General features: G+C 54.2%; 2 protein-coding genes across 9 annotated transcripts; both read right to left on the bottom strand.

Annotated features, from left to right (window-relative positions):
• Positions 1–71: 71 nt before the first annotated feature.
• Positions 72–11,494, bottom strand: LOC135300599 (extracellular serine/threonine protein kinase FAM20C-like). 5 transcript variants are annotated; one of them, XM_064420219.1, is made up of 13 exons: positions 11,060–11,494; positions 10,840–10,953; positions 10,554–10,720; positions 6,551–10,107; positions 4,923–5,098; positions 4,765–4,843; positions 4,185–4,277; positions 3,883–3,998; positions 3,418–3,598; positions 3,194–3,303; positions 2,458–2,539; positions 2,288–2,347; positions 72–2,206 (listed from the first exon to the last, which is right to left on the bottom strand). In XM_064420219.1, exons 4-13 carry the CDS (start codon positions 7,027–7,029, stop codon positions 1,972–1,974), a joined length of 1,611 nt encoding a protein of 536 aa, XP_064276289.1. In that variant the 5' UTR covers positions 7,030–10,107; positions 10,554–10,720; positions 10,840–10,953; positions 11,060–11,494; the 3' UTR covers positions 72–1,971. The 5 variants fall into 5 exon arrangements, with proteins under 5 accessions (XP_064276289.1, XP_064276286.1, XP_064276287.1 ...); XM_064420216.1 differs by having other exon boundaries at positions 10,840–11,494; XM_064420217.1 differs by having other exon boundaries at positions 10,554–10,972.
• Positions 11,495–11,626: 132 nt separating this feature from the next.
• Positions 11,627–15,767, bottom strand: DNAL4 (dynein axonemal light chain 4). 4 transcript variants are annotated; one of them, XM_064420221.1, is made up of 4 exons: positions 15,668–15,767; positions 14,450–14,661; positions 13,665–13,748; positions 11,627–12,797 (listed from the first exon to the last, which is right to left on the bottom strand). In XM_064420221.1, exons 2-4 carry the CDS (start codon positions 14,519–14,521, stop codon positions 12,633–12,635), a joined length of 321 nt encoding a protein of 106 aa, XP_064276291.1. In that variant the 5' UTR covers positions 14,522–14,661; positions 15,668–15,767; the 3' UTR covers positions 11,627–12,632. The 4 variants fall into 4 exon arrangements, with proteins under 4 accessions (XP_064276291.1, XP_064276292.1, XP_064276294.1 ...); XM_064420222.1 differs by having other exon boundaries at positions 14,450–14,664; positions 15,668–15,720; XM_064420224.1 differs by lacking the exon at positions 15,668–15,767 and adding an exon at positions 15,477–15,615 and having other exon boundaries at positions 14,450–14,664.
• Positions 15,768–16,100: the final 333 nt, after the last annotated feature.

Genomic DNA, 16,100 nt, shown 5'->3' with positions numbered 1-16,100 from the left:
TTCATCATCGCAGCTATTGCTATTTATTGTTATCACCGCCACAGGCGTATTCTTTTTATTTCGATATCTTTTATTTTCATCATTTTGGGGGGGCCGACGAGGAGGGCCCATCCGCACGCTGCTGCCCACCGGCACCGGTCCCCAAACAGCTCAGCCCTGGCGTTCGGCCGCCGTGCCCAGCACGGGCAGCAGCCAGCCCACGCTGCCAGCCAAGGGCGTGGGCGATGCCGGCCCGAAATGGGAGCTCCCAGGTGCAGGGCTGCACCCCAGCCCCGTCTGGGCTGTTTTTGGGGCGGCTGGTTTGCTGGTCCTGCTGGGGTGAGAAATCCCCGCACCCCACGCACCACCCGTCTCGGCGACACGGCCGAACCGATCCCTGGGGCGTGGGCAGCCCCCTCGACACCCGTGTGCCCACACCCGCTGCCATCGCTCTGCCCCAGGAGGCTGGGCAGGCTCTCAGGGCCGTGTGAGCCGCAGCGGGCTGCTCCCGTGGGACCTTGAACGGCCCTTGTGCAAACTCACCCGGCTGAAAACTAAAAAAACAGCCACCCCCCCGCACCTCGCGTTTCAAATCTGACGGCGCCTCGGAAAAAAATATTTGCCTGGGGGAGCTCTGAGACTCGGAGTAACCGGCCACCTGTGTCTGGACGCGGTTGTTTAGGCTGTTTCTGTGGGAAACAGGAATGGTCCTCCTGGCTTTGCATATAGGGCAAAAAGGTATTTATATAAAGAGTTAAAAAAACTACGAAGCTGGCAGAAGGGAAGGAACCTATTGCACAACAGCCCTGAAACCTTTTCCTCCGTGTGCTGGGCTTTGGGGCACGAGCCAGGGCAGTGGCAGGAGGACGTGCTCTCAGCACTGGGGGGGCACACTGCAACAAACCCCGATTCAGCGGCCCCAGCCCCGTTGTGTAACGCAGACAGATCCTCTTTGTCTCCCTTTCCTTTTTTTTTTCCCTGCCTTTTGAGCCCATTTTTTGTTTCAGCCAAAATCTCTGCCTAGCTTTTCCAGCTCCATCTCCCACTGTGCCAGCTGCCCTTTTTCACCCTTTCCCGTGGCTTCCCATCCCTTTGCAAGTGTCTGGCTGGGACAGAGGGCATCTCCCCTCCCCAGTGGCACCTTTAACTCTGGCCGTGCAGATGGCAATCCCGTGTCCCAACCTGGGCACGCTGGCAGTGGCTGTCACAATGGCACCTGCTCCAGCTGACGTAACCCTGCGTGGATTAACCCCCCCGGGAGGCTCAGGGGATAAGCTGGGTGCTGAGCCACCAGGCACTAAGCAGGGTGCACAGCCCCAGGTCAATCCAGCCCCTCCTCAGGAGCCACTTTTTTGGGTCTGAAGGGAGTCAGTGGCAGTTCCTGGAGGATTTGATGCTTTCAAGGGACTGGGGTTTGTCCTTGCTGCATCCCTGGTCCTGTGGAGGAGGTGGTGATGTCAGAGCCATGGGAGTTTTTGAGTGGGTGTGGGAAGACTGGGGCAAAGATAAGTGGTGTATAGCTGGGAGCTTCTGCCTCATTTTCCCCACACCAGCACTGGGGAGTCTCAGCTCTCTTTTGGGGGGTCACCAGGGCATCACCGTGCTGGGGGTGGGGGTGGGGCAGGAGGGGTGGGCCAGCTATTCCAGTTTGGCAGTTCTTGCTGGGGAAAGGCAGGAAAAATCCTTACCCTTTCCTAAAAGGCTTTGGAGGGCTGAAGTTACACATCCAGGCATGCAAGGACAGGCCAGGGCTGGGAAAACAGACTTGGTGGGGAAGATCACAGCTTGTGTCCTCTCCACTAGGCCAACATTTTATTTAAATTCCCTCCCTGTCCCACCTATCCTTACAACCTGCTTTCCTGGTTCATCAGGCCACCAGCTCGGGCACCACCAAAAGCTGACGCTACACAGAATCAGAGCTGCACCTGGATCCCCACATCACCCTCAGCAGCACACCACAACAGCCCAGTCCAGCGGGGTACCCAGCCCCCATCACACCCACGACCCCACATCGTCCACCAGCACCTTCTCCCGGTGGGCTGCCCTGGCCAGGCAGTGTCCCACCGCCGCCAGCACCTTCCCCAGGCGCCGGTCCAGTGCCTGCAGGTGGGGCTCAGCCAGCACAGGGGCCAGGGGGTCTGCGGCCAGCGCCTCCCGCAGCACGTCGCTCAGGCGGTAGGGCTGGGTGGCCAGCAGCTGCAGCCGCAGGTAAGTCGACTTCTTGATGCTGCCAGGGATGAGGAGGGAGAGGTCTCAGTAGGAGGGGCCTGTCCCCAGCAGCAGGTACGGGGTGGGGGCAGCCCCTTACCTGCAGCATTGCTGGAGAGGGGCCAGGATGGACGGTTCATCGCGTGAGTGCGCGCCGAAGCTGGGGAGGGGAGAAGCCCATAAGGATGTGTCAGGGTGGCATTTCGGCAAGACTGGAGGTCTCCCCCCACCCCTTTGCTGTGACTGCTCCCCCCTACTCCGCAACTTTACCCGCGACCGTTGTCCAGGTGGAGCAGGAAAGTGTCATTCCCAAATTTCTCAAAGGTCTCATAGTGGTGCCGGTCCATGTTGCCTGTGGGGCCAAGAAACTTGGCATCAGGCTGTGGGCTGGAAGATGGGAGCAAAGACACAGAGCACTCTTCTGGTGTGAGACTGAAACCCAGAGCCCTGGGAAAAGGGTTGGAGGCACCTCTAACTTGTCCATCTAGTGGCCATGGCCATGCAGGAGAACTGAGCAGAGACCCCACGGCCTCCCCTTCTCATCCCAGCAGCCCCACAGAGGGACAACAGTGGCAAATGGAGCAGAAGTAATGGTAAAGGCATGGCTGGGTGGTCAGGAATGAGGAGATGGGAAACTCTCCCAGTCAGATGCTGGTGAGGGGACAGTGCAGGGAGGAAGAAGTGGCCCAGGGAGAGGAGAGGCAGCAAGAGCCCTGGGCAGCATCATCTCCACCTCTGGCTCTGCAGGGGCTGCACGTGAGAGCGTGCTGGAAGGTGCTCCCTATGTCCAGGGTATTCAGCTGGGATCTCCCGACCTTCGACTTCTGCCTGGGAAGTGTCCTAGTGGCACAGCCCTGTGCCCTCACTGTGAGTAAGACTGTGGCTCACTGCAGCCTGAACAACAGTCTGGCCAACAAATCTCACAGGGCATGGTACCACGGAGCCATTTGGGCCTGCAGGTGGTGAGGGACCTGCATGGCCCTCAGCAGGGGCAGGAGGGGCTCACCCATGAGGAAGTCGAGGATGGCCATGTCAATGAGGTCGAGGAGCCGATGGCCCCTGTCGTAGGGCGGTGTCTCTCGCACCTGAGCGCAGTAGTTGGGGTTCAGCTCCCACCTGGGGGCAGAGGCCAGGAGGGCAATGGGGCCGTGAGAGCGGCTCTGGAGAAGCCCCCTCCCATCCCCTGGCTCTGCTGGCCCACGTCCCCACACCCCCCACGCCCCGTCTCACTCAGCCTTCTTGCTCTTGTGGTAGGAGCGGCGCCAGGGGCTGCGCCAGGAGCGGCGCTTGGCCAGGGTCTTGTCAGGGAGTAGGGCAGCCATGGAGCCCTCCAGCCGGTCCGGTTTGCCGCAGAGGGCGTGCTCGGTGGAGCAGTAGTAGGAGCACTCCCCGTAGAAGCAGACGTTACCCGCTGGCCAGGTGACAAAACAAAGGTTGACAAAGAGAAGGAAGGCACCCCCAGGCAGAGTGGGCCAGCGAACAGCCAGGGAAGGATGCTCTGTGCACCATGGGCCACCAGCAAAGCAATGGCAGGGGAGGCTGTGAGGAGCAAAGGCCTGTGGCAGGGTACCCGTGGGAGAAGTCCCCAGCAGGATTGTTTGTCTGAGTGCAAGGGGAGGCAGGGCAGCAGCAGCTAGCACTAGGTGAGCTCCATCCAGGTGGCCACAGGAGAGGATGGAGAGCATGAAAGCTCACCTGGGGAGATGAAGAAAGTCTTGGCCAGTTTCTTGTCTGTGGTGATATCCCGAATTTCCTTTGTTATGTTGACCAAACGGCCAGAAACTGGGGGGATTCGCCGGAAATCCAGGATCCTGAAACACAGAACTTGGAACTATTTCTTACTGACCTCAGCTGGTTTAATAACAGTGAGTTATTAAAACTGACAGGAGACACACGTATCCCTCACTAATGGGAGCGAGAGGTGGGACGAAGGAGGAGTTTCTCTGGTGCTTTGCCAGTATGGCAAGGGCAAGCTTGGATGCAAAGCTTATGCTCACCTGTCCAGGTGGAAGGCTGCAATCTCTGCATTGTGCCGCTCAAAGTCTGAGAAGTAGAAGAAATCAATGGGGGTCTCCTGGTCCCGGGTCTGCCTGGAACGGGAGGGGACAGTGGGGGCAATGATCATGGATGGGGTCACTCCAAGTGTGGGATTAGTTCCAAACCACCACTCACTTTGTGTTCTGTTGTGACACTGGAGACACAGCCAGACCCGGTCTCCTCCAGTCACTTCCTGATGGGTGGGTGGCTCCAAGCCCCCTATCCAAGCTCCCAACTCAAGGGGCGGGGAAGCCCTCATGCACTGGGGCTCCTGGATGGTCCTCATGGACCACCTTCTTCTTTCCACCACTGGAGGTCACTACCCCATCACAAGCTGCATCCAGTTTGCAGCAAGCACCGCCAGGGAAGGCAAGGGAAACGGGACCATTCTGCTCGTCTCAGTTTTGGGATGGAGGTGCTGGAGCGAGGCAGCGCACGAAGCATTGCTCCATTTCTCCCTGCATGGTCCCCTCTGGCCACTCCTCGCTACCTAACAGGACCGTGTGGGTGAGGTATAGGGTTGTCCCGGGCTCTACTCACTTCATGGGCTTGAAGAGGGCCTGCCCATAGTTTGGGAACGTCATGATGAGCTTGAGCTGGGTCCCGCCGGACTTCTGGACTGAAAGGAGGGACATGGGGATGAGGGAGGCAGGCAGCAGGCAGCGGGGTGAGCAGGGCTACAGGCAGGGAGGTGGTACCTGAGCTGATGATCCTTTGCGTGGCCAAGTCCCGGAGGAGCGTGGGCAACAAGGGGTCCCGGCGGGGGTACAGCTCATAGCGGTTGATGCCGATGTGGAATTTGAGCCAGGTGGGGTAGGTGTCATAGGCTGTCTTCCCTGTCGGGAGGAGCGTCTCGGCTTTACTGCTGCTGACCCTGCAGCCCGAGAGCCACCACCGCCCCAACAACAATGACAGCTTTTAGTTGGGACAGGATGGTTCCCGTGTCCCCGGGCCCTTCCTGGGAGCCAGTGCATGGAGGGCGAGGTGGGGAGAAAGGCCAGAGCAAGTCCTGGATTGGTTCCAGGTTTCATGGTGGCAGAAATGCCTGCCCCATATGGCCTCCCTGGGGCTCCTGGCACCTGGCAGATCCCACCAAAAGCTGGTGGCCAGGAAGACCCACCAGCATGGCTGGATTGGACACAGTGTCTTCCCTCCATCCCCCATGGAAAAACCCTGGGTTGATCTTGTTTCTCTCATCCATGCATTTATTTCCCTGCTGGAACAGATCATCTCACTGTTTTTCCCGAAGGGATTGGCTCCCAGGAGCACAATCTGCTACATTTCTCCATGTGCCTACTGGGGACACACGTGTGTGCACTGAACAAGGGTGAAGAAGCACGGGCTTCCCAGCCATCCCCAGCACGGACCTGAACTCCCATCCTCAACAACCTGTTCCCCTTGGGTGGGTTTCCCCAGGGGGATAAGTTTGGGTTAGCACTGTCCCTGCCTCTGTGCATCCTGCAAATTTGCAGTTTGCTGGCATTCAAGGGAGCCCCTGGGGGTATTTGCCCCACCTCTGTGCTAGCACACACTGGCACTGCAATGGGACAGTTAGCCCAAGGCACCTGTAACCCAAATCCACATCTCTCTCTAGGAAAACACAGACTGCGCACTGATTTCATAAAACCAGACCCAAGGTGGCCTCAGAGATAAGGCAAATGCCCAGTTGTGGAAACCAGCTCTTAAGCCAGCTTTTATTCTCTCCACATTCTAGCAGGCACCACTTTGGAAGGTGTGCTTTCTGTAAGGAAACTGCTATGTGTTACAATGCTAAAGCTTCTAATATCTTCCCTTCTAATTAGAGGTTAGTAGTCCAAAGATAAAAATAGACAGCTGTCAGCAGTGAGCTCACCATACGGCTGAACCTAACAAGGTCAGGCAATATCCTGCAAAATGCAGGACAGGAATGGTCTCATGGTTAGAGGCAACCTAAATTGCAAGCTTTGCATCTCCAACATACCGAGAGAGGGGAATAAAACTGGTTAGAAATATGGAGTGGGGACTTTCTTATATACAGAGAGAGAGACTAAGATCTAGCCTGCACTGGGGAAGGGAAGGAGCTGAGGAGATCACCTAACAGATATCCATAATACAATGAATAATTCAAGAATCTCCTTCAGCTTTGCTGTATGCTACAAGCTTATGGGTAGCAGCCCAGAAACTCAGGGCTAGGAGAGGATTTGAGATATGAGAAGAGCATGCTCAGTAATGGGGGCCCCTCTGGGGTAGGATGATCTACAGAAGGGAACTATGTTTGGTCCCTGCTGCTTGTTCCCTCTAACCCACACATCCCCCAAATGCAGCTAGGGTTGAGCTGGCTCCTCACCATTCGTCACTGCCGCTGCTGCGCAGGCTGAACTTCTCCATGGGGTTGACGACAAACAGCTTGTCCTTCTCTGTCACCTCTGGGACTGGGATGTTGTAAAGAGGATGCTCGAAGAGTGCTGCCAGCTTTGATCCCTTGGTCCACCCTGCATTGGCCTCTTCTTGCTGCTGCTGGACCCCTGGCTCTCCAGCCCTTAAGTGCAGTCCTGCTCTCTCTGGCTGGGAACTTTTCTCCAAGGAGCCGTTGCTTCCACTGAAATCCTGAAGGATTCGCAGGCTCAGCTTTTTGAGGCTGCCCGGCATGGGGCTGCCTGATGGGACACCCACAGCTTTTGATGCTCTAGTATTGCAGCCACAGGACCTGTGGGTTGTGGGGAGAGCAAAATCCACCACCAGGTGCACGAGAAGGGCCAAGAACAGAAGAAAGAGAAAGCTGAATTTAAGTTTCCTCTGGAAAAGCATTTGCAGCCGGCACCGCATCCTTCCTCACACAAAACACTCAGCAAGGGATGGGCACGAACACAGGGTTAAAAATGTTGGTGTGGCTGCAGCCTCTATGCAAAAATAGGAGAGAGGTTTCCTGGATTTAGAGCATCACAGCAAAAGACCAACTGGTGCACGGGCAGAGTGGCAGGAAAGATCTGTCACCACGGCACCTCACAGTGTGACACCACCAGGATGGGACAGGAGGTTGTGGCAGGGTTTATCAGAGCTGATTAGGGTCAAGCTGGCACTGCCAAGGTTAGAGTGAACGGGGCAAGTTCCAAATCAATAGCTGCAATGCTGGCTCAGGGACAGCAATGGCTGCGGGTGACTCCCCACTGTCCTGTCACCTGCACAGGGCTGCAGAACGTTTCTTTGAATACAGGGCATTTAAATGGTTGGGCCCCTCTGCAGCACACACCCTGCCAAGCACTACGTAGCCCAATTCCCCATGTTCATCATAACTGCACTCTCAGGATCTAGAAGAATTTTTTTTCCCATTGCTTGGCCACATCAATTTTATCAGCTTCTCTGATCCATTGAAAATCAGTTGTACTCAAGCCCCCTTTCAAAAATCACTCAGACTGGATAAAATGAAGGTGATGTGAGTATCAACATTGCTGCAAGGGGAAATGCTGGGCTGGCAGTGTAAGGAAGGGCCACCAGGCAGGTGAGTTTCAGGGGCAAGGATGTTCCCAGGGCCTCTAAAGCAGGTAGGGGAGGCAGGCAGGAGTGGGGATACTGCCTTGGGCATTGGCACAGAGGGGCAGTGGGACCCACCAAGTGCTGGGGAGGACTGGCAGCTTGTGGAAGGGAAGAACATGCCTTTTTACAAAAAAATTCATTTTTGCAGTGACACCAGGGACACAGAGCTGGGATGCGTGTACAAAAATGGTTAATGACTTGTAGGGATGGAGCTCTGTATTTGATAAGGGACAGACAAGCCCAGGACCACCTGCAGTAAGTCTGGGGGCTGCGGTACAGTCTGGCACAATGTTTATTTTCTCTTTGCTCTTCCAAAGGATGCAGAAGGCATGTGAAATCCCATACATCATGTAGTTCTTCCTTGTCGCGAGCTGCACCAGCAGCCAGCTTGGGAATGCTCACTCCCCGCCAGGGAGGGTATGATGCTCAGGGGGGCTATCCTAGAGACCCCCTCCTCTGCTGCCATGCCCGCGTGTCCCGGTGCCCTGCCGGGCGGCGCTGGGAACGCGCTGTCCCGCGGCTCCCGGCTCGCTGTCCCACGGCGCGGCAGTTGCCTGGAAACGCCTCCGGCTGACACCATCGCCGCCCCACACTGAGCCGGCCCGCGTTCCCGAGCCTTCTGCTGGCAAGATGGCCGGGGACAGCCGGGGCAAGCGAGGAGGAGGAGAGCTTCCCAGCCCGGCTGGCGAGCTCCGAGCCCCGCAGAAGGAGCTGGTGGAGGGGAGCAGATGGCTTCCCTGGGCGGAGGAACACGGCGTCCTGCTCCGGGAAGTTTGCTGAATTCAGTCCGGACACACGTTTCAGACAGAAGGCCCCTAGGAGGGGCTGTAGCTGGAACATGGGATCATTAGGTCATGGCTCAGAAAAACAGCAACCAGCCAGCCAAAACACCAACTCCGTGTACTAACTGATCGCATCAAAGGAGCTGGGCTCGGCTCCCGGAGCACGGTCACAGGTTTCACTAATCCAGAGCCAGCCCTGAAGAGAGGGACACCTCCTTATTCCAGTGCCTCAAACCAGCTCCAAATGGGGCTGGAGGGGATAGAAACCTCTTTCTCATGTCCTGGAGTCAGATGGGCACAGGGACCCTATGGGCTGAAGCCACCCTGCTGACTGTTAGTCCCATTCCCAGATAATGAAATTTGTGATCCTACCTCCTCACCCTAATTTAGCATCCCATTGCAAAGCAAAGGCAGGGGGCTTAGGTGAGGCATTTGCCACCCTTAGCACTTCAATGCTGGCATTAAATATTAACCAAAAGGTATTTCAGCGAGTCAGACGTGAGCCTGCAGCGACAGAGAAGGGCTGGAGACCTTCAAAGTCTGCCCTGATCACCTGACTTGTTGCCATGACATCATCATAGAGAGAGGGTTGAATTTGCACCTTTTTCTTCTCATCTCCCCCCTCCAGCTCTTCCTCCATCTTCCCAGCAGGTTCAAGTCACCCTTGGGGCGGAGGAGGAGCCCTACATCCGAGGACATTTTCACTGCCGGCTCCAAATCAGGGCTCCAAATCAGGACTCGTCGGCAGCTGATAATGATGTTCCCATCTCTCCTCAGCAGGGAGGGATGAAGTCATGAGGCACAGCCTCTGAGCTAATATCGCAGCTTTAGGGGACGGGTGGATAGAAAGAGTCATTTTGGCTGCCACCCATCCATCACCCTGCGTTTTCCGTCTCATTTTCTACATCTGACTCAGCCTGATGCTTTGATGGGTAATGGCAGCAATATGCAGGGGGGCAAGAAATGAGAGGGAAACACAATAGCAAGCAAACTGTTGCCAACTTTCCCAGCTTTCCACTGTTGCCAACTTCCCCAGCTTTCCACTGAAAATCTGCAAGGAAAAATCCTCCAGCAACTGAGAGCAGTTTTGTAGTAAAAAGCAGAGAGGCCTTAGAGGCTCTAAAGCCTCATAGAATCATAGTTTGGGTTGGAAGGGACCCTTAGGGGTCACCCAGTCCAATGTCCTTGCAATGAGCAGGGGCACGTTGAACTAGACTGTATTGCTCAGAGCCTCATCCAACCTATCCCTGAATATTTCCAGGGGTGGGGCACCCACCACCTCTCTAGGCAACCTGTTCCAGTGTTTCACCGCCCTCATTCTAAAACACTTCCCTTCAATCCAATCTAGAACAAACCTCCTTTAGTTTAAAACCTCTAACCCTTTGTCCTATCACAAGAGGCTCTGCCAAAAAGTCCCTCTCCAGCTTTCCTGTTGACATCCTTTAGGTACTGAATAAGGTCTCTCCAGAGCCTTCTCTTCTCCAATCCTCTCAGCTCGTCTTCATCGCAGAGGTGCTTCAGCCCTCTGATCATCTTCATGGCCTCCTTTGGACTGGATCCAGCAGGTTCATCAGCCACACAGGGGTCTCTTGTGGGAAAACACAGGACAAGGTTCCACCTCTGATCCATAAACATTACTCCTCTGAAAATTACAGGTATGTCCAAAGATGTTCCAGCTCCATGGCAAAAGGAGGGTGAAAGTCTTTTTTCTAACACACAGGGGCCAGCAAAGGATGGCTCAAAGTGCAACAGGCAGGACAACGGATCTGACACACAGCCACATTTTGGGAGGCTGAGACTTGTGCTTTCAGGTACAATGTCAATGACAGGAATGCAAAACAGCTAACAAGGGTTTGCCTCAAGGTGACTACCTATAGGAAAGCTGTTACCCTTGTAAATAAAAATAGCCTGCCACTCTCCTGTGAGCCACCTTGCACTTACCTGGTGAGAATGGCAGTGTGGAGCTGACTTGCTGCACATTCACACCTAGCTCACCCCAATCTGTTGGCACACTCAGGCTTGGGGAGCACTCACCCTTCCCTTGTTGCCAATGCAGGTCACAGAGACATCAGCTTTGATCAGCTGGTGGCCAAGAAGATAAACAGGCAGCAAGTCCAAGAGACTGTGTGCTGATGTCAGCAGCTCCCCGTGGTCATCTGCAGGTCACCCCAACCCTGCAGAGATGCCCATGACCAGCGTGCCTGTGCATATGCACAGAGCAGTTAATTATTCATTAGTGTGAAAGAGGCACAATTAAAGTGACCGTGGTATGGCTGAAGGGATCAACCCACTCCAGCCTGGGGCATTTCAAAGACTTTACCTCTTGCTCTGAATTTAGAAGAGACAGAAAGTTGCAGAAGAGGAAATAATCTTTTCCACCTGCCAGCTGTAGAAAGTGTTGTCAATAGCACTATCTTCACATCAAGGCAGCCAGCTGGAGGGACACAGAGCACCTGCACAATGAGAGCTCAGAGGATTTGGGCTCTTACACACAGCCCAACAATCCTGGTCATGGGGCAGGAATCATGGTACCAACCTACCCTGGCCCAGCCAAGCACAGATGGCCCAAATTTGAAATAATTCTTAGTTGTCTTCATATTACTCCAACTCCTGGCTTCCTGACACAATGAAATTGAGAAAAGACATCTCTAGCATAACACTTGAGGTTCAGAAAAAGGAACAAAAGGAATTGTAAGACCAGGTTGATTGACGACAGGCATTAATGCAGAAAGATCCTTCAGACTTAACTATGGATTAGAGGTGTCAGCTGGCAACATTCTGAGAACAGATCTGAAAATTAAGGAAGCTACAAATAGGAGACTCCAACAGTCAGAGTTGAGGCACCCTGGTGAGGCAGCAGACACAGTTACAGTCCCTTGCTGCTACTGCTTAGACAGCTGCCTGTCAGGACAAAGGGAGCACCATGGGCCTGGCAACCCTCCTCACCACCGTGGCTTGCACTGGTAAAAGGAACTGAACAGGGAGGATGAGAGTCACACAGGAAACCAGCAGGATGGAACCCTGTCACTGGCCTCTGTCTGTGCCACACCATGGCTTACTTATTTCCATGTTTCTTGAACTACTTCACCTACATAAACACACGCAAAGACATTTTACTAAACTTTTATTGTAAAAACACAGTTCCCCAGGTTTATAAATAAGCCATACATGTAACATAGTTACGCTCATTCGATCCTCCAACACCAACAGCTTTAAAAAATGAAACGGGCTAAAAGAATGCAAGTCCAGAAAGACATTCGGTATCTGATGACCAAGTTATATTTCACATGGAGCCTCCTTTCTCTGTCAGCCTCCAAACAAGATGCTGAAAGTACACAGCACTTGCAACACCCCCAGGAACTGACAGGGAGGCATTTGAGCCTTAAAAAGAGCTCTCACCCACTCCCCAGGCATCGTCAGCCGCCTGTGTTTTCATGCTGTCTCAGTGTGCCGTGGGTGAGAAAGGAGGGGGCAGTTTGCATAGCAACCTCCTACACCCAGGCAGCTCAGCTGTTGTACCCTCCCAAAACAGCAGGGAAGGGCAAGCTGGGACTGCTTCCCTACGGCTCACACCTCCACAGACAGCCTGAAGGGAGACCCTTGGTGCTGTCAGGTCTGCACAGACGTCTTAGAAGAAAGGAAGAATGTATAAGCAGCATCCAGAGAGAGGAAAGACAGGTGCTGGTCAGCCATACTGCATGGTAGCAGAGAAAGCAGAGGAGAGAGGAAAATGTGTGGAATAAAGTGGAGTTAAGAAAAAACATAGGGCTAGATGGCACCTTTTTGCTTTCACTTTCCCCTGCTAGCACTGCTGTGCAGTGTGTTGTGAGATTACCTGTTCCTCACTTCTCTCCTGCTCCAGCTCAAACACAAAGGAAAGAGCCACAGACAGATGAGAAATCCCACAAGCAAGGACAGGACAGTTTAGCAAATTTATACACACACACACACACCAACTTTATGTATCCCACAGAACTGTTACGTCAGTATGAAAAAAAAGAAATCTTGACATTTAAAGTATTAAAAATAAAGCCCCACCTCCAGATCATACAAAACTTGTCAAAAGCAGGAAGAAATCTCTTGTATTCAGCAAGTCTGGGACCCGGCCAGGGGTCAGGAGCACTTCCAGACACACACAGCCAGGCTGCCACCAAAGAACATGTACAGCAGGTTCTTCACCTCGTGAGTGATCTCAAAGCCAAAGCCTTCCCCAATCACCACATGCCAGGAGGACCCAAATCTCTTGTCCATCGTCTCTTTGATCATCTTGGCAGCGCTCTGGAGAACATTAAGGAACACAGCATAGGGTGAGACAAAGCAACCAGAGAGGTTTTATGCAAACATTGCCCTAATATCCTCCACCCTTTAAGACTATTCAAGCCATGGGCAACAGGTATAACAGCTGTGCCTCAGGAACTGGGAGCTCCCCAGAGGTAAACCCAAGGGTAGAACTGGTCTCAGCAGCCTCCAGCACAACAGCAAGGAAAAATTAAAGAACTGCATCACTTCTGTTGTTCACACAGTCTGAGGGGAGCGTTCTGCTTTAGATGCTGCTGGAGTTATAATGGCTGCAGTGACCATGAGAGCAGATTCAGGTCACTAAGCTGCAGCTATTTTTACAGGAGTCCATTTTTTTTTCTCCAGCTAATTACCAAAACACTGAAAGTAGGCTGACTTTTAAAAGGCTTGCTTCTCCCAGATCACACCCTGCTTGATCCTAAAAAAGGCAAGAGGAATATTTTTCAATGACAGGCAGTGCCCTGCCCTCGAAGCAAGGTATGTCTTCCCTTGATCATTAGTCCTAAAGCCAAGAGGGAATACTTAACAGACTTTCATGTGCTCATCCCCAAACAAGAGACTCCATGCAGCTCTGAGCCAAGCCCTCAGGACACAAGGCATTTTATGAACAGAGTGGGAGCACGTCTCAGGAAGGCAGGATAAGCAGAGAGGTAAGGTCTGGGAGGCAGCACCACTGCTAATCTCTGCAAAGTGCTCTTGTAGCTCTTGCAGACCAAAGGACCCGAATCTGAGATCTAGCCAAGCTCTGTGCCTCCTTCTAGCTCAGTGCTCAGGGATGTGAGGAGCTGAGTGTGCTGTGCCCTGCACCCTCCTGCGTGCTGCTGGGGCCCCCTGGGGTGGCTGTACCTCGTTGTTGGTGGCGTGCTTCTCGCAGGCGGTGACGCACAGCTCCATGGTCTCCACGCGCATCTCCTCCGGCATGTCCGAGTGCTGCACAGGGCAACCACACAACACAAGCAAGCAGAACATGAGGGCTGCACCCAGGACAACAGGGAGCTGCTCTAGCTTCTGCACTGGCTCTACCAGGGGCTTGGATGTAGTAAACAGGAAAAGGCTTATTGCACTATAAGTGAACCACTCCTCCAGCCAGTGAGGAATTCTTCTCTACCTACATGGAAACGAGCACTGTGTAAGCACAGCTTAAAGAAGGAAATCAAGACATCTGCCAGTTTTTCTGCTGTAAGATAAAGGGGAAGCACACTGTTTCCACCACAGCCCTTAATTACTGCTGTATGAGTAACAAAGAAGTCTAAATTACACAGCCTTTTCTGCTGCTGCTGCTGACTGACTGGCTGGCTAGCAAGATCTTTTGCTCCAGCTTCTCCAGGACAAAAAGCAAGCTGCATCCAAAACACAAGAGAAGGCTCCAAAGGCAATGTGCTCTCCATCTGTCTGATGGATCACTTTGCCCAGGCTTCCTCTGGCTATCACAGGGAACATCAGAGCTATGAGAGTTCCCCAGGAGAGGTCAAGGACAGGGAGAAAGCAGCAGTGACCACCAGCATCTCTCCACAGGACCAGCAGTGCACATGTCCTCACAGCAGCCATGCAGCAGGAGAAGGACAGTAAGAATGAAGGCAGATTTTCCTATCTCTGACACTGGTAAATGTGTAATCCATCTCCCTCCATACCCTAATCAGAGGAAAACTGTGCAGCCTTTTATAATCAGCCTCGTCCTTTTTTTCCTCCTCAGTTTCTTCCATGGTCCTTCCACAGAGACTCCAGGAAGGGGCAGAGGGGCTCCCCGGAGTTCAGCACAGTGCTGTGGCACAGCCAGCTGAGAGGAACAGGGCTCTGTGTTCCTCTCTTCAGCAGGAGGAGTCGCTTCTTGGCCTAGGGGACACTGCTTCAACAAAAACAAACATGGGCAAGAGACAGATGGCTTTCAATTAAAACAAGAGGCAAACGAAACTGTTACAAGAATATCATGCTACTTCACTCACTTGCCATTTCCTCAACAGCACCTTCACACCCCCTGAGAGTCTTAGCTCACAGACCATTAATGCAAACAAATTATTAAACCGTATCTTTTTCCATAAGTGAGGAGCACAGCACTTCCCAGAAGCACCAGCGGAGCTTGAGGGAAGAGCTGAGCCAAGGCACAGCTTTCAGGAGAGGACAAGAGAACAATATATCAGCTGCCACCTCTCTTGATTAATTCCAAAAGGGTTTTCCCAGGACACCATTATCTGCAATGGCTTCAAGCTGCACATGACACGGGAAGGGCAGGAGTATTTTAGGCACAGAATCTGCGTACGCGTCTGGACGGAAATGTTTAACGGGAACATCTTGGTCTCGTTTGTGCACTTGCTCCTCAGCTCCCCGAGCATTTGTCAGCTGGGGAGAGCCATATGGGAAAACTCAGGGCCGCATCACCAGCCTGCCTCTACCCGGGCACCGCAGAGCACAGCCCTGCCGGGGAGATTCAGGGGTGCTGAATCTCCCTCTGCTTCTCTGCCCCGCAACGCTGCATCTTCCTCGCCCACCCAGGGGAGCAAGGGGAAGCTGATACTAAAAGGAAAACGAGGCCAACACGGTGCCAGGCGACACACTGTTGGCTAAAGCACCGAGTCAGACCACCGACAGTCACCCGCAGCCGACCCAAGCCACGACCCCCGCAGGACAGAACCCATCCCCGGGAGCGCCTCCAACACCCACCCCCGGCCCGGGCGTGCCCGCGGCCACAGCCCAGGGCGTGAGGCGGCGGAACGCGGCCCGAGCGCACCGCACACCCGGAGCAGCCCCGCCGCCCTCGTCCCCGCGGAGGAAGAGCCCGGCCAGCGGCACCGAGCCGGGCACCGAGCGGGCACCGAGCCGGGCACCGAGCCGGGCACCGGGCGCGGCCTCACCTGCGCGGCCGCCGCGGCCCAGCGCCGTTGCTAAGGAAGGGCCGCGCTTGTCATAGCAACCGGCGCGGGAAGTCCCGCCCCCTCGGCATCCATTGGACGGGGCGCGCCGCCCGGCGCGTCTGATTGGCTGGCTCGCTGGCGGCCGCCGCGCGGGGCCTTGGGGCGCTGGCGGCAGTGGGGTGGCCGCGGCGCGCCTGTGCTGTGCCGCCCCCCCATGACCCCCAAGTCTGGCAGTTCGTATTTTTCTGACTTAAACCCCTTAGAGCCTAGTTCAAGGTATTTTTTTCTTTTAAAAAACAAGGATAACTATAAGAACAAGGAGCGATTTGGGGCAATTTTGGTGTTTTTTTTGGTTTTTAAATTTTTTTTCCCACAGAATCAGGTTAGGAGAGCCCTCTGAGACCATGGAGTGCCGCCTGAGGCCGAACTGCCC

The sequence above is a fragment of the Passer domesticus genome, chromosome 5, assembly GCF_036417665.1.
Source record: "Passer domesticus isolate bPasDom1 chromosome 5, bPasDom1.hap1, whole genome shotgun sequence".
NCBI lineage: Eukaryota > Metazoa > Chordata > Aves > Passeriformes > Passeridae > Passer > Passer domesticus.
The sequence above is the reverse complement of the archived record's forward strand: the minus strand, read 5'-3'. Positions and strand labels throughout refer to the sequence as shown.

Excerpts from the sequence above, each read along its gene's own strand:
- LOC135300599 (XM_064420215.1), bottom strand. The coding sequence starts at position 7,029 with ATGCGGTGCCGGCTGCAAATGCTTTTCCAGAGGAAACTTAAATTCAGC. Across the intron at positions 5,099-6,550 it reads AGCAGCGGCAGTGACGAATG|GGTCAGCAGCAGTAAAGCCG; the intron begins GTGAGGAGCCAG and ends CTCGGGCTGCAG. Across the intron at positions 3,999-4,184 it reads GCAGCCTTCCACCTGGACAG|GATCCTGGATTTCCGGCGAA; the intron begins GTGAGCATAAGC and ends TCTGTGTTTCAG.
- DNAL4 (XM_064420221.1), bottom strand. The coding sequence starts at position 14,521 with ATGGAAGAAACTGAGGAGGAAAAAAAGGACGAGGCTGATTATAAAAGG. Across the intron at positions 13,749-14,449 it reads ACAGTTTTCCTCTGATTAGG|CACTCGGACATGCCGGAGGA; the intron begins GTATGGAGGGAG and ends TGCCCTGTGCAG. Across the intron at positions 12,798-13,664 it reads AGCACGCCACCAACAACGAG|AGCGCTGCCAAGATGATCAA; the intron begins GTACAGCCACCC and ends AATGTTCTCCAG.